The sequence below is a fragment of the Plectropomus leopardus genome, chromosome 10 (assembly GCF_026936395.1).
Source record: "Plectropomus leopardus strain MGB_pleo_1.0 chromosome 10, ASM2693639v1, whole genome shotgun sequence".
Lineage (NCBI taxonomy): Eukaryota > Metazoa > Chordata > Actinopteri > Perciformes > Serranidae > Plectropomus > Plectropomus leopardus.
In genome coordinates, this window is record NC_142185.1 from 16,206,153 (window position 1) to 16,230,359 (window position 24,207).

At 40.0% G+C, this 24,207-nt stretch overlaps 2 protein-coding genes across 2 annotated transcripts in view; both read right to left on the reverse strand.

Annotated features, from left to right (window-relative positions):
- bard1 (BRCA1 associated RING domain 1) overlaps positions 1 to 2,219 on the reverse strand; it is a 28,920-nt gene extending 26,701 nt beyond the window's left edge. Inside the window, exon 1 of the mRNA XM_042494865.2 lies at positions 1,994 to 2,219. Within this exon, the coding sequence (XP_042350799.2) occupies positions 1,994 to 2,085 (92 nt within the window). The 5' untranslated portion in view covers positions 2,086 to 2,219. The remainder of the gene's footprint in view (positions 1 to 1,993) is intronic.
- Positions 2,220 to 3,445: 1,226 nt separating this feature from the next.
- Positions 3,446 to 24,207, reverse strand: part of abca12 (ATP binding cassette subfamily A member 12) — an 81,071-nt gene continuing 60,309 nt past the window's right edge. The window contains exons 56-71 of the mRNA XM_042494168.2: positions 23,685 to 23,772; positions 23,209 to 23,317; positions 20,940 to 20,994; positions 18,356 to 18,533; positions 17,954 to 18,069; positions 14,352 to 14,514; positions 13,840 to 14,093; positions 12,317 to 12,521; positions 11,781 to 11,890; positions 10,878 to 11,028; positions 7,602 to 7,736; positions 6,880 to 6,983; positions 5,520 to 5,612; positions 5,137 to 5,242; positions 4,714 to 4,851; positions 3,446 to 4,249 (exon numbers count right to left, since the gene is read on the reverse strand). Coding sequence (XP_042350102.2) covers positions 4,145 to 4,249; positions 4,714 to 4,851; positions 5,137 to 5,242; positions 5,520 to 5,612; positions 6,880 to 6,983; positions 7,602 to 7,736; positions 10,878 to 11,028; positions 11,781 to 11,890; positions 12,317 to 12,521; positions 13,840 to 14,093; positions 14,352 to 14,514; positions 17,954 to 18,069; positions 18,356 to 18,533; positions 20,940 to 20,994; positions 23,209 to 23,317; positions 23,685 to 23,772 — 2,110 coding nt within the window. The 3' untranslated portion in view covers positions 3,446 to 4,144. The remainder of the gene's footprint in view (positions 4,250 to 4,713; positions 4,852 to 5,136; positions 5,243 to 5,519; positions 5,613 to 6,879; positions 6,984 to 7,601; positions 7,737 to 10,877; positions 11,029 to 11,780; positions 11,891 to 12,316; positions 12,522 to 13,839; positions 14,094 to 14,351; positions 14,515 to 17,953; positions 18,070 to 18,355; positions 18,534 to 20,939; positions 20,995 to 23,208; positions 23,318 to 23,684; positions 23,773 to 24,207) is intronic.

Below are 24,207 nucleotides of genomic sequence, written 5' to 3' on the forward strand. Positions count from 1 at the left end.
AGCATTTTTATATTTAGCAGCTATTGTTTTTGCCATGTTCACCTTCTTCGTTTAGTGTGTTAGCATGCTTGCTAATTAGCACTAAACAAAGAGTACGTTATGTCGATGGGAATGTTGTTTGAGTGGTAGTATTTCAACATGCAGCAAAGTATTTGATACATTTTGACCTAGTGATGATGCAAGATGAAAGGACAGAATTAATCCTCTGGCAACTATGAATGTCTATCAAATCGTCCATACAACAGTTGTTGGAATATTTTTAATAACCAAAAAACTTAAGCTCCCACTGTACATCAATTATTTACGATATTTTTAAAAAAACTCACTTTTATTTTAGATATTTTCAAAAGGACAACATTTTATACATGCTTTCATTAATAAATGGTGTCAAGTCTTAATTATAGTGACTTTTTTCAACCAAAACTAACTCTTCTGTTTTCATTCCTTTAAGGGTCATTTTGACTGATAATTATAATAATTCTTTAATAATGTGATAATGCGAAACCGCAATATTTTCCAAGATGGTTATTGTTCCATGAAAATCTCATAGTTGCAACTCTACCCAGTTTATGCTCTGTTTCCTGCAGGTGCTGAGGAGAGTTAACCTCACCGTCTGTCCTTCTATAGAGATCATCCTGAGCAGCCTGCACTACAGTCTGATTTGGCAATTGCATCAGGTAGTGGAGCCAGCAGGGTGCATCATTGAAGTCTCACACCCTACATAGAGTTCATTTAGCATAGACTTTGCATCTGAATAGCCACCAGCAGTGTGGCGGACCCCTCCTACACTTCTCTTATAGACTCTTTACCCTCTTGCCATCAGGCTGGAGTTAATGGAGCATCCTCGCATCCAGAATGTGTAACAGCATGTTCCTTAACACAGTCAGGTTCAACATCCTGCAATGTCCCATCACTAAACCTGCATTTAAGCAACTTACCATTACAAAATCACACAGTAACACACACCTTTATGTGACTAATTTCTTATTGGGCAGTATCCTCAATACACTTTGGCTTTTATGCAACCCTGTAAGCTCTATTATATCTAGGAAATGTTTACATCCAGCTTTCCCAACCTCAGGCTACTCAAGCTGTTACGTGGAGTGTGTACTTTGTTTATCACATTGTGTCTCATAAAATGCAGCATTACCAAGCACTTGGCTGTGCCGCTGTGTTATTGTCGCACAGTGGTTTTGAAAACCTGACCTACTATAGCACATGCATATAGTTGGATTAAACCTGAAAATGACGAGCAATACCAAGAAGTTAGCTAACATTGGGGACTGTACGTTTTTTTTTAAACTAAAATGGGGGGGGGGGTTTACAAATATTTCTCCTTAAGCCCCCCTGCCCTGTATGATTTGGGGGAAAACAGGACTCTCCCTTCAACCATTTCACAGTTTCTGGCTACAATAAATATTGTTATTTCATTTCAGATATTTTTAACGCAAAACATGCCTTTCAAACCCACTTGCAAGGATATTTAACATAAATACAAAAATCAACCATGCAAAGTTAAATGTCCTTCGCCAGGGCAAAATTATATATATATATATATTGCCCCTCACAAAGTAGTTACAAAAAAAATATTTGAAGTGCTTCCCCCGTTTGACACCATCCCGCCCTTCTCAAAAATGACGAACAGTCCCTTAAGATAGAAACTTAGCGATCAACAGGCAGCATCATATTATCTTAAACTCTTAATTCTGCCTCTTTCAACTATCTGCAACGGTGACTGCAGAAGGTACTAGTTTTTTCAAACATCATTTTTCGGTGTCTTTGCTTTTATGCGATACGATTTGAGTTCCCATGTAAAGAGAGTCGTAACCGTAGAAAGAATGATAACTACCATTAGCTGTGCATACGTGAAGCATCGTCCTCTTGCATTTATTAACCAGTAAGTTAGTCTGACAAACAAACGTGTAGGTTACGTTAGGTAACGTTGCTTGTTACACAACAACGGACTTTTTGCTCGCCTCTAACACTGACTTACCATTTGGAGCAAAGCAGCAGTCGTCGAAAGTTCGCCACCGCCTCCTTTGTATTCTTCCAGTCCTTTGTCTGCACGGGGACATCATTATCCATGATGAAAATAAAGGAAATATGTTTCCTTAGCCTCTTCTGTTATCAATTCGCTTATGAACTAAGACTGTGAAACAAACCGAGCTTGCTTCCTGGTTACTTGCATCTCCCGCCAAAGCTTTGCGGAAGTAGCCCGTGACGCCTGTCATAACCACGGCAATGACGTAGTTCGGCCCACCCCTAAACATAGTGGTATCATGGATGTACTATAAGGAAGGGTGGTATACGTTTTAATTTATTCTAAAACTAATTGAAATATAGGCCTACGATTGAACATGTGAGGGGAGGGGCTGGTACAAAACGGGGAGGAACTTCAACATTTTTTTTTCACCACTGGAGAGGATATTATGTTCTTTGATTTGGTTTAGTGTGTGTGTGTGTGTGTGTGTGTGTGTGTGTGTGTGTGTGTGTGTGTGTGCGAGCGCGCGCAGGGGGGGTTAACTTTAAATTGTTGCATTGTCTGTTAATCTAACTACTCTCACAACCCCCAAATCTAGGATTTAAAGAGCATGCTGTTTTATTTTTATTTTGTTTTTTAATTGACAATATTACACAATTTATAATAGTGAAAAATATTTATTTGGAATATAGTTATTTATGGTGAAGGGAGGGTTATGCATTTTCCCCCAATAAAGGAAAAATATTTTAAGCTTCGAAAATACATTTTTATTTATTTATTTTTTAAACGCACACCCCAGCTAACCCCTTTTCTGATAAATAAAGTACAGCCCCCACCCAGCTTGATTTTAGTTATTGTCATTCAGCATGTACAGATTTGGATTTAAGTATTCAATTTGATTCTGATCTGGTGCACTGCAATTTATTTCTGTGTGATAGCTTGCCCAAATGTTGACACTAGTTTAGTGCATTACCCAAATATAGTGACATAGTATAAATAAAGATGCTTTTATGTGCATTAATATTAGCTAGAATCAAAAAAAGTGAAACAAAATTTATTTAGCCTGTCAGGCTGAATGTCACAATGTGGCTCCCACTCTAACTGAATATCCTAGGCCCATCCAGGAAATATTATATTTGAGTTATCTGTGTAGCTTATGAACAGTAGTAATATTCTTCAAAAAGGAAATGATAATGTGTGTTTTAGTGTATCATTTCTATTTTAAATGTGGCCTATGGCTGTATCTCATTGGCTGTCTTCGCCTTACATTTTTATGTTAGCCTGTTCTTCTCATCAGGACACCGACTATTAAGAAAATAACATGGAGCATGATGAACTCCTACTCAAACAATGAAAATGTCATAAAATAAACTGGAATGTCATTAAAATAAAACATTAAAGATCTTATATGTGATCCAAGCTAAAACATCACATAGGCATGTACAATAGGGAAATGAACATAAGTTGCATTTGAAAAATAGCTTTATTAGAATAAAATATATGCTTGATACATTCAAGACAATGTGGAACTGGTCCATAAGAAGGAAAAAAAAAGTCCATTAAATATTCAGTACTTTCATTCTAAAAAGTTAGGTATGCCCTTAGAGGAAGCATTAATGAGTAGGGAAAAAGTGCATATTGAAGATGTTCTTCTGAGTATGAATATTTCCTTTTGTTAGCTAAAAAAATAACATCTGTAGACACGTTATATATTTACTGTGAGTGCTTCAAGATGATGTAAAATCATGTTTTGCTAACTTTAATGTAAAATGAAAAAGATTCTATATAGAAAATAGTGCCTTTAATTTGCTATGGTACAACAATCAAATAGTCAATAGTGTCCCAACCACAAAGAGGAATGAATAGCCAACACAATTATATTTGTCCTTCATAAATAATAAGGCAGTATTAAAGGTACACAGGCGTGTCACCTGTTGGATAGAAAACTTTAAACGATCTACTTTTGTCATCTGTGCATGTATGCAAATCTGCATGTGTCCTTGTAATATAAGATATCTTTCATGTGATCAGTGAAGACACTTTCAACAAAAATGGTTTAAACTGTCATGTTGCAGGTATACAGTATATTACAGGCAGATTGCTATGATCAGACATTGTGTTTCATTTATAAGGGCTGCAGACAAAACAAGATCACAGTCAGCTCTACATTTCTACTGCCTTTATGGAGTCCAGGCCATCACATTCATCTTCGCAGTTAAGTGCTACGGGTTCCATGCCGATGTTTCCCATGGCAAAGTTGATGAAGACCTGTGAAGGTTCAGAAATAGTTTAAGTGCAATGCCAACAGAAAAGATTTTTCTCTGATCTCTAATTTTAGTTTATCCGCTGGTCAGTTTCCCTTCCCAATCCCCCTCTCTTTATTTGGCAATGGTTTCTTCCAATCCCAGAGCCCCAGAAGGGCAGAATAGTTGAAGAATATCAGCACTGGCTGCATATGAAGCTCATGGATTCTCTCCCTAACTCATATTCCATTTATTTTCCCTCAGGCATATCCTCTGTCAGTTTCCCTCTGCCTCTTTTAAACTTTTTCAACTCAGTCTTCCACTCCCACTCAGCTTTCTTCTGTCCCTGCTTCCCCTCCCACCCTCTCTCGTCTTGTCTCATCTCCTGTCCCTTTTTTTCTGTCCCTCGCTGCCATCCACCCACCCCTACAAAGCCTCACACTAGTCCCCCCTCTCTCTCTCTGTTTATGTCCTGTCTATTTCTCTCACCTCATCCAGTGTGGTCTGGCTCACAGAGAAGTGTTTGATCTGCAGAGCATTCTTGTTGGACTCCAGCTGGTCGAAGATGTCAGCCACCCCTCCTGGTGCAATTGGTACGTGGTACTCCACCATAGAGGAGTGCTGGTCCTGTGTATTGAGAATAAATTGCCGAAGTAGAAGGTTATATATTCTGATATATGTTGTCTGTGTAACCAAAATTCTGTAAAACACATTAAAAGCTGTTTCTAACCATTTGAGCAGACATCACATCTATCAAAAAAAAAAATTCCCAGCTTGCCCAGTCTTCACGAAATATTTAGCAGAAAAAAACATACATACAACTACAATTTTTTGCAAACCAATATATACTAAGTCTTCCCTCTCTTCTCTTTCAAGTACTCTTAACTACGTTGGATAGCTGGCGAGGCTCACCTTGAGATAAGTGCTGGGAAATCGACGCTGCATGAAGCCAGTGATTGCCTCTGCATCACAGGAGGCCTTAGCCAAGTACATCTTCACAGTGAACCCGCTGCCGAACCTGCACAAAGGAGATTTTACAAACAAAGCACTGTGTTATTACATGTCTAAGAGGTGGGGGTTAGGTGCTGGCTGTCTGTGTGTGTGTGTGTGTGTATGCATGCGTGCGTGTGTCTGTGTGTGCGTGTGTGTGTGTGGAGCAGGGGGTTGCATTGTTACAAGTAAACTTGAACAATCAGTTGTACAAAGTACCCCAGAGGGAGAAGAATACGAGGTTGTGAGCTCAGGGTGGGGAGAGCAGTAATGGCTGGATTGGAGGATGAGCAGAGGTCACTAACCTGTTCTTAATGTGCTGCAGGGAGCCCAGGCAACGGAACTGACCTTTCACCATGATGGCAAGACGGCTGCACAGTGCCTCACACTCCTCCATGCTGAGAGACAGAGACAAAGAAAGAAAGATAAAAGGTCACACGACGATCCTTTGAGCATACAGTAATTAGCCATGCCTGTCATCACACAGAAATAAAAAGAATACATTTAGTACATATCCTAGTTGTTATTTTGAGGGACACTCTGAAGGCACAGATATTCTCGAGGCCAATAGTCCAGTCTTCCATGATGCAAATTTGCTTGTGCAACTACTACATAGTCTGGATATAATTTCCGAAACTGTTGGAAAGATGTCAAAATATGGTTGTGCCTAGCTGAAGCCTCATATTCTCAGCTGTGCATTTTTTAAATACTTCTTAATAACAGATGGTATTAATGCTTGTTCTTGTGAATCGTAAATTGCAATCAATTTTCTTTAACATCTCAGGTAGAAATGATTGCAAACAATTCACATGTGGATCTGAGCGAAGTATTATTAGTTGCATGATATGAAAATGTGGATTGTGATATGGAGTTTGCGAATTTCTGCAGTTGGCTATTGTTTAGTCACTACTGAACTTTACTACCATCTACTGGATGTTAAGATGTATAGCATTTGGGCCAAATGCCATACCTTGCAATTATAACAAAAGTGAAAAAAATGGGGAAAAAAGACATCCATTATAAAATTTGGATACCTTATGTAAACTTAATTGACAACCTTTGAATAATAGTGGATGAGGTCATTTGCCATTATGGGGCGTTGTTTGCAAATCTATCAATATTCACATGCTTTTATTATTATCATCATTTTTTCAGTTGCATTTGTAGCTATACCCCTAGCATTGTTTTGTTTGTCCTATTTGTTTTGCCCTGTCTGTCCGAGGGTATCCCAAATACATATCACATAGCAGTGATTCTTGCTCTGCACGGATGGCTTTGGGAGGTGGCATGGTCCTGTCAGTCCTCTCAACACTTTTTCAGATCCAAGGGAGTCTTGCAACATACTGTATTGTGCTGCATGCTGTCTTTCATGCTGTCTAAAAAATAGAAATGATGTATCTGCTCTTGGATTCAGATCTGTTCGAAAACTGAATGCGTTCTTCCCTGGGTTTTCCCCAATCCCGCTGACAAAGAAACCAAACCAAAAAACATAACTACTTTAGCGAAGGTAACTACAGTACTGTGGGGGCAAAAGCTCACCTTATATTTTACCTGTAATTGTAGCCCTAATCCTATAAACAATATGTGTATACAAAATACTATAAAATAAAACAGAATTCGATCAGTGATGATGGACTGTAGCAGGTGTATGTATTTGGTACTAACCTGTGAGAGGTAAGGACCACAGCGCATTTTCCTTTCACTTCTTCAGAGATGATTTTCCACAGGTGACGCTTGGTCCGAGGGTCCATGCCAGAGCTTGGCTCATCCTGTGGAGAGAGAAGAGAATGAGAAGAGGAAAGAGGAAGGTTGAAATCAGGGTAGAGATATCAAGGGAAAACAAGCTGGGGCTAAATGAAAACAGTGTGTGGTACATACAGTAGAAGGAGGAGAAAACAAGGGGCAGGGTGAACAATAAAGAGTAAACACAAAGGCACAGTTGCAAAACAGGAAAGGAGATGGAGGCCAAGTGTTACATACAAAGCAAAAAAAGGTAAAGGAAAAAGAAGAAATTAAGATGAAGACAACACCAGGCTGCTGAAAAGTTCAAGAGAGGATGTGGAAATTAAGATATACAGAAAAAACAAAATAGAAACCTGGTTGAGAACACAAGGAAGAAGAGAAGGGAAGAGAAGAGAGGATTTGATAGAGACATTAGGTAGAAGTAAAGTTAAAAGCTAACAGGGAAGGCCACCCCTGGGTGAGTCTGTGGAAACAGACTAATTAACTATATGAGATCTGTCAAGTCTCGGGGATCAATATCTATTTTACCTCAAGGACCTTTTCAGGAGGAACAGTAGTAAATAGTTAGTTTAATATTTGCTGTCTGGTGGCCAGTTAGGCCATTAAATGGACAGCGGCAGCAGTGTGAACAGGTGTTTCCTCACCAGGAGCAGGATCTGTGGATGCCCGATGAGAGCCAGCGCAGTTGAGAGCTTCCTGCGGGTGCCGCAACTGTAACCATCAGTTATGATGTTTCTGTGGTATCTCAACTCCAGTTTCTTCAGCAGGTAGTTCACCACCTTTAAAGGAAATATGCAGGGGATTATACAGTGAATGAACAAAATAATGAACACCAAATTATTTACATTTACAGTTAAGGTTTGTGGTTTGAAATGATAAAAAAACTATAGTAGTCTGAGGTTTTGCTTTGTTTTCATGCAAATAGGCTTATATCTGAAGGTAGTCAATGGAAACCCCCTAACCTGTTTCTGCTGCAAACTGCTAATCAATGGAAGAGATATGTAATGGTCTTGCAGTCATATACTGGGAGTCAGTGGGTTTAATGACTGCTCTGCATGGCTCTATGACTATAAAGGAAAATGAGACAATTTCACAGACCAGTATGCCGCTCCCTAATTTCATACGCAGGAGGATAAAGTCAACCCCCCAACTGTGGCTCAAACACAACAACACCGGACCTTTACAAGGAGTTGATTTTCCATCCCTTTAATCAATCAACTGGAAGACCTCTCTGTGGAGAAAAAATGTCCAATATCCCACAACATACAGCAGGGAAAGCTGGATTTACAAAAAGCTGGCCCTACATCTTATTTGCTACTTTATATTCATGTTCATTTCTGCTATTGCCTCCTACTACTCTGTCCAGCTGCACTGCAAATAACTAAAGAATCTATCTGTCCCATGCCTATGCATATTTAATTTTGTTTGTACAACAATGATGATTTTACTTCGTGACTTTATTCTATCTAAACTCCATGCTGTCCCGGGGCTTTAGCTTAAGAGAACAGGAACTGACGCAGCATAATCTATTTGGTGAATATGAATTTATCCTGTGTGTTAAACCACACTGAAAGCACAGATGGAAGAAAAAAACCCTTAGTGGTTCATAACCATTTCAGTGGCTTAAATCTCTCTATGCTTGCCTATTAATCACATAAAATAGTGTGCTGTAAATACCAGTTCATTTTCAAATAGCTTGAGGTGATTTCCCATTGGTAAGCTTTGGCCTCTTTCCCATTAGTTGGCAAGTTTGAGAACCAGATCATTGAAGCAAGCAAATGCAGCTGATAGACTCTGTTCACTTAAGATTATCTGCTTGTTCTCTGTAAGGATTTACCTTTAGTGTTGATTTTTCAGTATGATTGTGAGTTTACTGATCCAGATTATTATTAGAACAGCGTAGGACATTACACAGGGTTTGTCTTGGCTCAAAATGAACATTTAATTCCTGGGTATTAAATGTTCATCTGTAGTTTTCTGCGGTCTCAGTAAGATTTGTTTGTGTAATGAAGTAGCACATCACATGACCTGGTTAAATTTTATTTGAGACTGAGAATATAACCACAAATACTGATATACTGAATATCTTATAGAACTGTTTTATTCTGCTGTTAAAATATTAACACAAATGTGGATGCCCTCCTGTTTTTGAAGCATTTAAAAAAAAACGTAACTAGAATTACTGCCTCTTGATTGTGTGCCATTGTGAACCAGTCAAGTTGCAATTACAGTTTACAATGATGTCTGTAAAAACATGGATGCTTCACACACATCTTCCCTCCAGCAGTGCAGAAGATCTATACAGTCAGCACAGTTTCAGGATTAGTTTCACAAATTCAGTACCTGATCAAATGTCTCCCCTTCTCTTACTGAGCTATAATGTTGAGTAATGGCCAGAGAAGGTTTTTTTGTAGAGCATTATTATGTTACAGAGAAGCTGACCTTTGACAAAGACGTTACTCGCAAAAACACTGTGGCGCACCAGACTGGACCCCTCATTGTTGTGGTCCTCAACAGACAGTTCATTTCTACTTCTTTGGCGATTTTGGTAGCGCCTGTCCTGGTGCATTGCGCTGATTACAACAGCGCCACAACATTGGCGTAACACCATAATTGCAGTTACAAACTACAGAAGTGCAACACACCTAAATTATCACTCCTGTCAAATTAGTCTTGAGCTTGAGGTGGGACAAATTTTGATGGAGACTGTTGCCTCATAATTCTCTATGCAGGAAAAACCCTGTTACATACGTAAGTAAAAAACACAGAATCAGAAGCTAAAATCAAATTATCAGCACTGGCAACATGGCAATACCTGACTGGTTCACATCAAAATATGCAGTTTTTTTTTTTTTTACATTCCCTCATAAAAGCCACTTTCTATCACCTTTGATGTAACAGCTCATTAAGCCTGACAAAACCATGTCAATGCAAAATGACCCCATTAAGGCTTGTCTCATTATCCACAGCTAGGGGACTCTCAGTGGGAGACAACATAAGAGGAACTCTATATATAACCTCATCTTTGTGAATTAGCCCCACACCATTGCTGTGGCCATTATAACCATTGTTGTCGCTACCCAGACAAGAGATGAGGAGCTGTAACGACAGCAGCAATGCCGACTAGAGCCAGACAGATCCATTTCTCTGCCTCACTGCGTGTGTAAGTAAATGTGTGTCTGTGTTTCTACCAGCACCCTTGCTAATGTGTGTGTGTGAGAGCGATTCTGTTTGTAACATGACTGAGATTGTCGGAGGCAATCAATGTTTTATACTTCTGCATCCAAATATGGTGTAAAGAGAGAGACAAATATAGATAGATGTTTTTCTGCACACAATTTCAATTTGTCATGACGTTTTTGCACACATTTTTTGCACACCTCAGAGCTGTTTTTGTTCTGTTTCTTTTGGGGGGAAGAAAATCCAGATAGAAAATCAGAAATCACATCATGTGTTGATTGGTTGTTCTGTGGATTCTTCTCATGTCAGCAGCAGCAGCAGCAAAAGACAGGCACACTCAGTAATCACCACAGAGGCAAGATTGATTAGTTCTCAGAAAGATAAATGGGAAGAATGGGGCTAAAGTGACATGTCAAATGAGATCCTCTCATCATCAAAGTATCGTTTAAATGTAAATTTGTCTGCAGTGAAGCATACAGCATCAGCTTAATTCTGAAGTTTGGATTGCACAAGCTGACAACAAAAGCTTTTCCATTTTGCCCCAGATAGTACAGCTTTCAGCACACATCGCTCAACACTGCGCGCCCTCTCATTCAGTATGCATGGAAGCATCAACAGTTACTAGTCCTGCAGTGCGAGTGCACCTTTGAATTTATATCAGATCCTGTGTCATTTTGTGGATGGTGTTGTCACCACCCAGAGCTTTGAAAAGCAGCACAGAGTCTGCAGATCTTCCTTACCCTGTCTATCTCTCTCTTTGAGATGCCTCGAATGCGAGCGTAGAAGTACAAGTGTTCCTCTCCAGTGAGCAGACTGTCCAGCGCATCCACCTGGGGACAGTAGCCGATGTTAATTCCCTGGTTACGGCACTCCATGATGTCAACCAACCGCCTGGGAAGAAAGAATACAAAGAAAGGCATATTCTCTTAAATGCCATCCAATGATCCTGCTGGGAATATCCACCAAACAGCTTAAAAACAGAGCTGTTATAAGTCTTGTGAGTACAGTGGTTTATACCCGTATAGTCTGAGATATGGGTATATGGTACAACTGCTACTTGCTAAAACCCAAACCATTTCCGTTAACATTTTGGCAGATAGGAGGCAATATCATTCCTCATTTGTGGGTATTTGTGCTATGCAAATTTAATCTAGCTCAGATTCATTAGACAGTGTGGCTCGGGCACCTGTAGAGATGAAATCAAAGCTATGTCCTCCTGTGATGGCTTCTGTTGTGTCCTCTATTGTGCTTTTCATAAATCAGGTTTGCAGGAATATATTTTAAGTAACCAAATATTTACCTGGTGTATTCAGGAGTGAGCATGGTATGCCACAATGGAAGGAAAAGCAAGAGGGCAACTGTGGCCTGTAGTCAGTTACCATAAAGCTTTACCAACAAACATATAAATAAAATTGATATTTGTTTTTACTCTAACATAAGTCTGACACCTTTATGTGTTTGATGTGCTGGTAGATTTATTTTGGACTAAAAAAGTCTGGGTAAGCTCTGTTGCAGAATCAGAGAAAGGGGATAGCAAAAACAAATCCATATCCTCAATAAGTAAAAGGCAAAAAACTTTGAGTTAATTTTTTTGCGCATTATATGTGTGTGATGATGAACAAATACATCCATAAACAGCTTACCCATCCCAATCCCTGATCTGTGCAGTGCCATCAGTGGGGCTAACATCTCCAGTCAGCATCTTGAAGGTGGTAGTTTTTCCTGCTCCATTCACTCCCAGCAGACCAAAGCACTGTAAGCGAACACTCATTGCTCAGTAATTCTGGAGCATTTGTCAACTTTACAGTGCTATAATGCTTTGGGCTTTTTCAAATATTATATTAACAAAATGGCCAGTATTCAGATCTACAGAGAGAAAAATCACCTAAGGATCTGTTGTTTTGGCTGAAGTGTTTCTACCAGGGAAATAAGGTGAAAAAAGTTCAACAGGCTGTTGATACTTTTTTGATTTATGGAATGTGCCTTCTAGTGGCACCTCCAGTATTGCAGGGGCATAGTTTGGCAGGTTATCAATGAATGTATCTATTCTGTGGAATAGTGACTCGTACCTATCTACAATAACAGTGCTGCTGTTGTCACAGGATGTTGATAATAGTCATCAATTATGCAACGCCCCTTTCCTTATCCTTCTGACTTCCTACTAGGGGTAACGGCTTACCTCTCCCGCAGGGATGCCCACAGAGATCTTCTTGACAGCATGGATCTTCTTCTTGAGGTGTTGATAGACCTTAGACAGCTGGTTGACCTGCAGTATGTCCATGCTTGCTGCTCCACTGGACACCCGCAGGTGCTCAGCTGCTACATCCTCATCCTCGTCCTCACAGGTCAATTGTGGCACCTTCTTTTTGCTCCAAATCAAATTCCTGCAAAAAGTTGAAGTATATTATTTTATAATACCTACACAGTGTTTTAAGGACCAGTGTGTAAGATTTAGAGGGACATATTGGCAGAAATAGAATATAAGTTTTCTATAGTGTGTAATGACCTGAAAATAAGAATTGTTTTGTTCTCCTTACCTTGGAATAAGCCATTTATATCTACATAGGGAGTTGGTCCCTGGTTCTTGGAGATTGACAATTCCACTGCCATGTTTCGACAGTAGCTCATAATGATCAAACTAAACTCTGGCTCCAGGTAAGGCCATTTGCATTTTTACATCGCCCAACTGCAATAAGCAGCACTGGTTGCAATGTTTATAAAGTGAAAGTGCTTAATCCTGTTGCTTAAAACCTCCTAAAAGTCTGGATCTGAAGTTATCTGAGAAAAAAGGTGACTTCACATAAGCATGTGTTGGACTAGCAGCCCGCAGGGACATGCCAAATAAATTGAAAATGCTTTATTTTGTTTTTGATGAATTTAAACCACCGGGTCTGTTTGCTCTGGAAAAGAAGAAGTGTCTACAGATAATTTGGCTCACAGTAAAGACCTCCTGAATGTTTGGATCAGAAAAAGGTGAGCACACATAAACTTATGAGAGAAAAGGGGTGGGCATGTTGTGGAGTAGCAGGTGGTCACTGAGATGACAAACCGCACTGGAGATTCACTGATTTTACGTGTAACTGATTTATTCTGTGTTTATAGCTGTTTTAATTTCCTGCATTCTTTGTTTTGGAGAGAAAGAGACCTCTGTGGATTATTCAGTTCTCAATGAAAACCTCTTAAATAATGAACAATGAAAAAATTCTTGCCGGGGTAAGTTTTAGCTGGGTGTAATCTACAATTCACAGCTAGACACCACAAAATCATCATAAATTTTACGCACTTCACCTTTATGTTAATGTGACTTGCAAAGACACAGAAAATGCCCCATTAAATATGTGATTGGCTGGTACTTTTTAAGAACATTCTTTTACTAAAGTGGTTCAAGAGTCTGCTATGTCTGGGCCTAAATATTCTTGGCATATACTTTTACAAAAGAGATTTCTGATATTGATCTTCATTAATTTAACCTTTTAAACACATGTATTTTCACTATGTATTTTATTTAAATACTTAAAGAGACTCATGGATATCAACTATTCAATTCCATATACTACTAAGAGAAAACAAAACTTCCAGATGTGCTAGAAAACCAAATGAAATTGATCTCAACCACACATTGTGTACATACAGAGGATTTACAATTCAATTACAAGGCTGGATGTGAATCACCACATCACGTCTGACTTATGTTTTCCTTACCTCACTTTGCGTATGAGGAACCTGTTGAGCAGGAGGCGTAGTGTGAAGAAGACTACGCCTTGGATGAAGGAGGAGATGAACATCCAGCCGAGGGCTTCGGTGGAGTATGGGTTCTTGTAGGCATCAATGCCATAGCCACTGAGCAGCTGGACCTCTATGTTCGTCCTGGCCAACTTTATCAGCCCGCCCCCAAAGTTGAACTGGGGGAAGATTAGGAAGGCATGGCTCAGCTGCTCGAAGACTTTCTGGACGAACTGCAGCAGAAGACAGAAGAGAAGACATTGAGAAGGGGGAAGGATAAGAATAGAGGATATAAAACACTGCAGCGACCTGAGAGCTCATCCTGAATTGTAATCTTTCTCTGGATATGTAAGGTATGTTTGCCCTTCATACTCCTCTGTAACAATATCCCTGCATCTACAGGGAACGAACAGTCACACATTGAAGTGTGCATTTAGCTACTTCAGATATTCAGTTGCTAACAGAAGGCATCTCAACTCAGGTATGCTCACCTCCTGTTTAATCACTGTGATCTGACTAATGAAGTAAAGGACGGAGGTGGACATGATGGTGTTGACACTGATGAAGAGGTTGATGCACACATATGCGATGAAGGCCATCTCTGCATCCTTGAAGACGCCTGCTAACAGATACATCCAGGGGAAGGTAGAGAACCTAAAGAATTGACAATGACAGGACACTTTAAGCAAAACACACACTAGGGGTTGACTGATATCGGTTTTTCAGGGATGCTATCAATACAGATTATTAGTGACAATTTTTGGAACTTATTTTGCATTTACAATAAAAACGAAAATATTTCTGTCAAATTTAGAATTTGGTATATAACAAACTCCAACACAAAACTTTGTTTCATTGCTTTTGGTAAATGTTTAATTTAAGTTTAAGCTTTCAACATTATATACAGCAAGTTCCCTGCAACTTTTTTTCTATAATGTTCAGTGAATATTTACATAAAAAATGAATGAAAAAAAATAGCTCTCTGAGGTTTCACAAAGTAAAAGTTCCTCGCATGCTTGCATGTATTGCAAAATGCCAAACATCAGCCCCGATAATTGGCCAGGCCAATAATTTGTCAACCCCTACTAAGCACACACACACAACTTAAAATAGCACTGCTTTGATCTGGCTGGGTTGTTACCAACTACAGAAAACCCACAAAGACAAACACACAAAGTGGATATGGAAAATTCATACAGTCCTCCTCACAAATGCATCTTCTAAAATGACATGACCTTGCATTTCTTAACTGAAGTGGTTCAGTCCTTTCATAGACTAAACAGAGCAGCTGTGAGTCTGATGAAAATAGGCGCCAAAGAATACTGAAATGTAAGGGGGAAAATGCCACACCATGAGGAGGGTAAACATTCAGTCATCATGCCAAAAGAGAGGAAGATAAATTACTTCTCCCTTTATTCCCCTGGTGGTAGAACATCCTTTTCCTTTTTTTTCGTTCTCTCTTTTCTTTCACATAATCTGCTTGTTCATTTGATTGGGGTGTCTGGGTCAGCAAGACAGAGAAGGGAAAGAGAGGGAGGGAGAGTGAGATGAAGAAGAAAAAAGTAGTGGCGAAAGAAAGACACAGACACAAACTGAGTCGGACAGAGACAAAGCATCTGCGTGCAATGCCCAAAAAAAGGTGCTTGGTAGGCAGACTGCGGATGCCAAGCCATGACAAGGAACAGAAGCAAGAAGGCTGCAGACCAGACCAGGTGGGTGCCGCCTGACAGACTGTGATTATTCATTGCTTGGGAGGGAGACATCTGTCTGATAAATGAGAAGCAGAGTGCTGACTTGGCCCCCTAAGATCTGGGGCTCAGGACGAGGTTTGCGACAGCAAACGGAAACATAGGGGACTAAGTTTCAGCTACATTTAGGGAATGATGTAAACAATCTCAGTAATCCAGATGTGAGGAAACGTGGCGTGCCACTAGTTTGGCACCTATCCAAAAATCTAATTCTCAGTGTCAGATTCAATGTAAAATCGTGGTATCATGAAATCAGCCAAGTCATATTGTTGTTGTCATTAGCCCTGTTGCTTCCTGATCCCCCTCCATCCCTCTCTCTGGCGCCTTTGGCTTGAATACGATAAACATGTTGGAAGTGATTTTTCTATCATCCTTTCAGCCCTACCACCATCTGTCTTTGCAAGAAATTTGGAAAAAATTGAGCTGTGCTTGCATTTGAAGAACGGCAGCCACCGTATGCTCAGCGCTGTTAATCCAACCTGGTGGCACCCAAAGTAACACGCAGCGGAGGCTTGAAAATACAGTGGGCATGTGAGGACACACTTTTGAAAATTTAGAAGCCTTTCATTTAACAAATAACTTTGACTAAAACAAAAAAGTCCTTTGATTTGTTGGTGCATGGTGAGGATTATTGTCCTGCAGCATCAAATGGGCTTTGATGCATTCGATTGTTTCAGAGTCGATATCATATTTTTAGTAGTTATTGAGATTTTGGTAGAAGGCATCATTGATACAAACATGTGCAATCCATCTTACTGGTTCAACTTTGATCCACCTGCAGTAGATGTGCTGTTGGAATCACTCCTGGCAATATAGGTGCATCCCCTTTAGTTTTACCATCAAAGTAAACTGTCAACTTGATTCAACCTGTATAACCATCTCACCACTGTGTTTGTTAAACAACTGGACCTATTTTTGTAACCTATTTTTATGTCAACTCTGGAGAGCAGTTTAAATAAATCGAGACAATGCACATCTATGCAAATCTGCAGCCGCTGTATATGCAGTTTTTCCCACAGAATAACAATCTATTTATGGCAGTAGCTGACGACGGAAGCACAGGCAGAGCTCCTCAAAAGTTATTTTTCCTAAGAATCCATTTGAGTCACAGAGTTAATTTATCTGCTGATCTGGTCGGAGCTGATCAGATCGATGAATGACAGAAGCAGCTGCTGCAGACGAACTGTTTGGTTCCCCTTTCACTGCACTTGGTGCTCTGCTGCTCTGTCTGTGCCCTGAGTACGCTCTGCACGCTGAGAGTGTGGTGGTAAGAATAACAATTGTCAATATATTGCACTAGCACTCCTAATTAATGGTCCAGCTCCAAAAATATGGAATCAATACGTGATGGCAGATGTTTAAATCATGTTAGACCACTAGAAATAAATTAATTTGTGGGACACTAGGGCTGAACCTGACTCAGAATTATGTCAGTCGAATCAGATTTGGCTGTTCAATACGAATATTTGATGATTCAGGGTTAATTTCATATAAAGTTTTAACGTTAGAACGATGTTATCAAGAGTAGTGTCAAAGTCAAGAGTGCTCGCTTCACTCCAAAATCTATGAACCAAACCATCCCCATAAATACTCTGCACAGCACAATGACAAGCAAAAAACAAAACAAAAAACTGCTCGACTTGAAGCAATCAAAGTCCACTGAGGGGTCTCCGACTGATGATTTGAATCTCCAACTTTCAGGCGGCAGCCCTATGGGAAACCCTGACATATCGTAAGTCCAAAATCACAGTGTGTCCATGTACAATATGGGAGGTATTAACTATTCTTTGCTTCTTGCTCCTAAGTCTCCCCATTGTTGTTGGCCCCTTGTAGGATTGTTTACATCGCACTGTTTTTGGTAGTTTGAGGCATTTACTATTGATGTTTTTCCTTAGGTTTAAAAAGCATGTAATCTTTTTTTATTTTCTTATCCGTCCAGGCAGGGGAAAGGGACGGCAGTAGGAAAAAGCTTTTTTTTTGTGATGTGTCATGAGATCTACACAATTGGTGAGTTCAATATCATCATAACTGATTGATCTGATGGCAAGGGCTACAGAACTAACACACCAGTTATAATAACACATAGTGTTCCTCTTACAAAGGACAAAACAGCTAATTTTGAAATAGTTCATTGGCTTTTGTCTCTGAATAATTCAGATGTTTCAGTCTCATGACAGCCTGATTCATCATCAAATCACTTTTGATCATGAACAAAACAAGCCAAAAGACCAACGATGCCATAAACTGACGGTCATTGTTCAGCAGGCTTTGAAAATCAATACCCCAAAGTGAATACATTGTTAGACTGCAAACACTCACACACGCAGTGAGGCCAAATTACTCACCCAAAGAGTACCAGAAGCAGGGTTACTGCACCCAAGTTTTGCCGATCTGTGAAGGCTGGAACCTGGAAGGCTGCGATCACACCAACAGTCAAGGTCACAGGGATCAAATACATGCCCTGTGGAAAAAGACACAATGGAGCACCATGAAGCATGTCATTTCATTGGTAAATTAGCTCCAAATCAATGTACTAATAATGATATAAACATATTTTGTTAAATGAATGAATGAATACATTATTAAGTAAGCCTGGGTATATTTTGCATCTACTACTGCAATCTAGAATCGAACATGGTAAAGCAATATATCATACATATGCATGTGTTTTAGTGAGCATGATTTAAACACACAAGAGACTGACTATATTTAACTAGGGTTAGTGAGCTGTCCATTTGGGATGTTACCATGTCATAAAAGAAGTTCACAGCCCAGTAGAATGGCTCGCTGATGCCTGAGATGTGCTGGAGCCTCTTGGAGCCACTGTGGTGCTCAGAGACTTCATAGATGGCAAAGCTGGCGGTCGTGATCGAATAACCCGTCAGCACGCACATAGCCACGAGGATCTGGAGCATTCCCTGGACACTGCGAGGACAAAAATTGGATCATTCAGATGTCAGCGACAGCACTGGTGTCATTAATTACCAGCCATATCTGTAATTAGTGAATTATCATTCAACCACATCAACTCTATTAATGCCCATTATGTTACTGCAGTGCATGGTAATATGTGATGTACTCCTTAGAGGGGAGCTATTATGCCTTTCTGTATTTTCTGATATATAATGTTACAATGTTGGTTGTTCATATTAAACTGTAAAAGTGATCCCTGTGAGCACGACAGGGAAACATGTAATCTTGGTTGCTGATGTTCTTACTTTCTGTTTAGAAGCTTTTATTGGTGATTTTAATGGGAGGAAGTGTGTTGTACATATCCATTTCTCAGATTCAAGTACACTGCTACATATAGCCAAATGCTAACATCAGGAAAACATATAATCTTGGATACTGATGTTTATTTCTTCCCAATTTTGAATCATATTTTTGCTGCATGTACATGTTGGCTTGTGTTTAGAAGCCTTTGATGGTGTTTTTTTTTTCGCAGTAGAAAGTGTCTCTATTCTCCCCTGGCTGCAATAACAGTGCAGAGATGCCAAGATACAGCGAAAACGCTGACCAGAGGCGGCCTTTTTTGTGACAGGGACTGAAAGAGACAGGTTCTTGACTGGAGCCTTTTCAAACAGAGGGTGAGTGCAGGTGTTCCAACACAGACAGTATGAGGAAAATAAAGCGATTTTTGACTATTAAAGCATGTAAAACATGCTCTAGTAGAAACCCCAAATACAAGTATGAACCTGAAAATGCACATAAAAGGTATCCTTTGAATTCTAACTTTAAGGCGGTAGCTTTTTGGTAGCTGAAAGGTTTGATTCAATGACAACAAAGTGCACAAACAAATCAATATAGGCTACTCTGATGTGCTGAGTCACTCTGAGTGAGGCAACCTGGTTTAATTCCTTTCCAAAAACAATGGCCCATGATAAAGCCCTCCTACACACCATCATATCGTTCCCTTCTGGGACCTGACTCATTTGAACTACTGAAGTGGCTCGCAATAAATGCAATTCCATTAATAACAAACAGCTTCGTTAAAAGAGATGCTTGTGCCTCGCCTCTGACAAGATAATAACTGCAAAAGAAACAGATGGCTTCATGTTGAGAACAGCTTCTTACTGCTTTTGCTGTAGAGTGAGAAGTGGTGCTGCCGCGAGGCTGCAGAGTCTATTGTCCAGTCGAGACCCCAGACAACCAGCATGTTGGCTTTGATCCCTCAGTTACTCTTCAACCCAGGGCGCTCATTCAAACTTTCTTGATGCCACTACCTGTTCATCTCTCATGCTCTCTTTCCTACCCTGCATGCTACTGTAGTACTTTTACCTCTCGCCTCTGGCTGGGGCACACCACCAACCAAACAGAATAAGCTGCATGTGGCTGAAAGAGAGGACGAGGATGAAGCTGGCAGTGTGACCAAGTGGGAAGGAGAAAGAAAAGCACAGAGGGACGTGGTGGGCGTTTGAGGGCAGCATCAACTACAGAGGACAGCCAGCAGCAGCAGCTACTGAGCAGGTTGGTTACCAGTACGGACAACATAATTGTAGAATTTTTCCCGTGGGCAAAGCTACCAAGACAGTTGGAGTAATAAGCCTTTTGTATCTTTAACATATCTCAACCTGGATCAATACATCAAGTGAGGAAGCAGATACCACAGAGGGGTAATTGCAGCTGCTGCAGTACCTAGGCAGGCAAAAAGCTACGTAAATACTATACTCATAAAGAAATGTGGAGTATCTGGCGAAACTGAGGGGCAGTAAAAGCAGGGAAATAGCTAGTGAAATGGTTAGTGCTAATAAGGCTCAAGAGAGAACAGACCTCCATGAGGCCACGGCTTCAGTTCAATCCACTCTAGGAATTATGTGATTTGATCCTCTGGAACACGCACGATTGCAGACATACATGCAAGCACACACACGAGCACTAATTCCGCAGTCTGTGTCTCTAAAACAGAATGTGGAGTATTTTAAATAAACTCATTTTGGGAAGTAGGTTTAGAATCAATCCACCTCTGTGCCACCCTCAGGGTAAACACTCATTATATTGGGACTCTGATCAATAGTGCAAGCTCAGGGAAATCCATTTAGAAAATCAAATATGGGTAAATACTGCTGTCATGTACCTCCCTGCCCTGAGTCCACCCTGACTTTGATGTCCTGAATTGAAAAGTAGGATACTTCAATAATTCAACTTGGGCTCAGACAAACAACAGCCGAGAATATTCAGCATGACTTGACTAAATCTGGGATATTTAACCAATTTGAATGCTGATTTGAATTATTTTTGTCATAGTTGTTGTTGTTGTTGTTGTTGTTGTTGACATTGTTGAACATCAACAGTCAGCTCAGCAGAAGGAAGAATTTAAAGCACGGTCCTTACATTGATTCTTCATTATCTGCTCGGCCGAAGTAGGGGTGACTGGAAACTGAAATAGCTGTAATAGAAAGAAACAGTATTGTGTTAGCAATAGAAAAAAACAACAGCAAGTGGGCTATTTTTCAGCACAGGAACCAAATGAGCAATGATATTCTCTTAGCCTGAGACACAGTCAATTGAAAAATATAGAGCAAGATGATTTCATTTGCCAGTGCACACAAAGGAAATTGAATTTTCTTTATCATTTTTTTTACAGGGTCTTCTAGATGCTCACAGACATGAACTGCTCTCCCACATGTCTCTGTTTACATTTCCTGAGATAGGAGAGTGTGAGTTAACCCAGAGCACAGCAGCCCCGGAGCAGGTCGGAGGCTCAGTGCTCAAGGGCACTTTGGTGGAATTGATGGGTTCTATCGACTAATCCAAATCTGACCTGTAATCATTAACACTTCATCACTAGTGCTCTAAGGTCGGATGTTCCCAGATCTAGCTTGTATCCTGTCCAATGGTAAATGGCTGCATCTGCAACGAGCTATAATTTTCATTTTCGATTAATGTGCTCATTTCTTGGGTGATCAATAAATTCTTTGGTCTGAAAATGGAAAAAAGTAAACAAAAGGAAAAAAAACAGACAAACAGACCGAAAATATTTAATACACTATCGTGGACAGGGCTGGGTATTGATACAAGATATCTTTAAGGTATCAACTGAAATAACCCAGACTCAGTTTTGCTCACAGCCAATCACAGCAAACATTCTTTAATTTAATACAACATGTGAACTGGCCCAGCAGCTACAATTCAAGCACTCCGCGATGATGTTGAGCACAGTGTATTTGACATTAGTTGGCAGTTCAGCATGCCGAGATGCCACCAGAATGTTTGAAATGAATGGCTATACAACACACCTGTGGCATCTCATGGTATCAAAGGTATCAAATGAAGAACTCTATTGGTATTGATATCACTTTAGGGGTACTTGCATTGGTTCTGCTATCATATTTTTTTAAACTGGGCCAAACTCAAATCATATAGGCCACCTAATACTCACATTGGAAAAGTTTAAAATTGGCTTAAACAATTGAATCATTACTTAAGTTGTTGCTTTTTCTGTTGATTCATTAAATTAAACAAATGTGTCATGATCCATAACATTTTTAGATTTTAGTTCTCACTGCTTCAAACTGAGGCTGTTTTCTTCTCTTTATCTTTAAAAGCATTAAATAAGCTTTCATTTCATTTCACGTCCTTTAAGGTTAGATTATTAAATGGTTGAGTAACTGTATATTTCCTCTGGGGATGAGGCAGACAGACATTCAATACAAAATATTTTTGCAGGTGGGAGCGATCAGAATCTCTCATGTGGAAAGTGGACAGGATTGTGATGGCACATCTGTGGCAGAGGGCAGTTCTGCCAAAGTGGCATAAAAACTGTTTGATGCAGATCTCTAAAGGTTCAGAACCCAGACTTGGAACTGCAGTACACAGTGCAAAGCTGGGGGCTTCAAAGTGGACAGATAAACCATCTCCTTGGATCTCCACCCCTGACACCACCCGCTACCTCTGTGAGTTGACTGGTATCATTCACTCCACCCTCAAGCACTTTTGTCATCCAGTGTGGAAGAAATGTGTGTGTCTGTGCGTATGCTTCTGTGTATGCACTGTATGTACTACATCATGTGTGTTTATGTGTATGCTCGTGTTCAGCTGCCTGCAGGCAGATGGTCAGGGCGATACAGATACAGCAGAAACAGCACTGAGAACATGGGCCAGCCTCTTTCTCTTTAGCACAGCTCCCCAGTGAGCGGCACTCATCAGTATTCATCAGACATACTGATGTGAGTCTAAGGACACACAGCACCCCCTGGCTTTAATCCAGTGAAATGAACCATGAGTAAACACACTGTTTACTGCTCTCCTTATATTTACTATACAAAATGCATTGGGTGTTCAATCAGTAGCACCTTGCTGGGTCAATAGATTTTCGCAATACATGTGTGTGCCTCCCCTCTACACAATTCCAGTCATGCCTTTTTTCCAGACCTTCTCCTCAGTTTATCGTCACCAAAAAACAATATGTACAGACGTTTTCTAAAATCACCAAAACATCACAAACTATGAGTGAAAGCAGCATATGTATATTGACATGGAAAACAATAAATCACAATGAGCTTTAGTATTAAATGTATATGTTGATAAATTAAACTGAAATCTCAGACCAAGTTATATATTTCACTAATAACTTTTTTTTTCAGCATTAACTCCAGCTTACCATATTTCCGTGGATCCTTGTCTGCTGGCAGATTGGAGCGCAGGATGATGTTGTTGATGCTGTTTAGGTATGCTGGCATTGTGTGATGGCCCTCTGGGTTGAACCAGACCTAAACCGATGTGAGCACAAACCCAGACATGCACAGAAACCATCATTCATGCAGCCACAGATCAGGATATTTGAGAATACTACATCACTACAATATATGTTCCAATGTTTTGAGGCTTTCAAGTTACAATAAATGCAGATGCCACCCATATGAGAATATGTACACAGTAAAACAGTGGCACGATTGCTCCAGTAAAGCACATTTATGATGACACTGATGCAATAAAAATGCAGCTCCTTCAGTGAGCCTGAATCATGAAGCCAAACAACTTAAGATAGGTTGTTGTGTTTTAACTCTCAGCTACTCAGCAGTACAGCCATTACGGTGATAACAAGACAGGCAGCAGGGAAGAAGGAGACGAAGTTACCTTAGCCAGAGTACGGTTTTTGGGCACCGCTGTTACATCCATGAGCAAGTCAGGAGGGAGGGGCATGCCAAAAGAAAAGCCACCATACCTGAAAAAAAAAAACAAAAAACAAAACATATCGATAAAAACAGCAGAGGTCCGAATGCTGCTGAGAAATAAGATCTGGCACACTGTGTTGTTTGCTTGCTTGTTTTTCTTGTAATCAAAGCAAATTTCCACCTGCAGATAAGAAATTTTGGGTAAATTCTTAAGACCACACATTAAAAGCACAACTGCCGTGATTGACACAGTAGCGGAGGCTCATTCTTGTGAAATAGAGCAACTATGAGAACTAAGCTTTTGGTTGCAACTGATATTCTTGCGGTCAACAGCCAATTAGATTTACGCACAACCTTGTTTTCAAAACAATAGACTCTCCTTTCTCTCCAGCACTGCAAATTTTAACTATTTAAAGCTTCCTAGTCAACTGATGCCAATTTTTTCAATGACTGAAAGAAAGAAAAAAGTCGCACTTGGAGATACA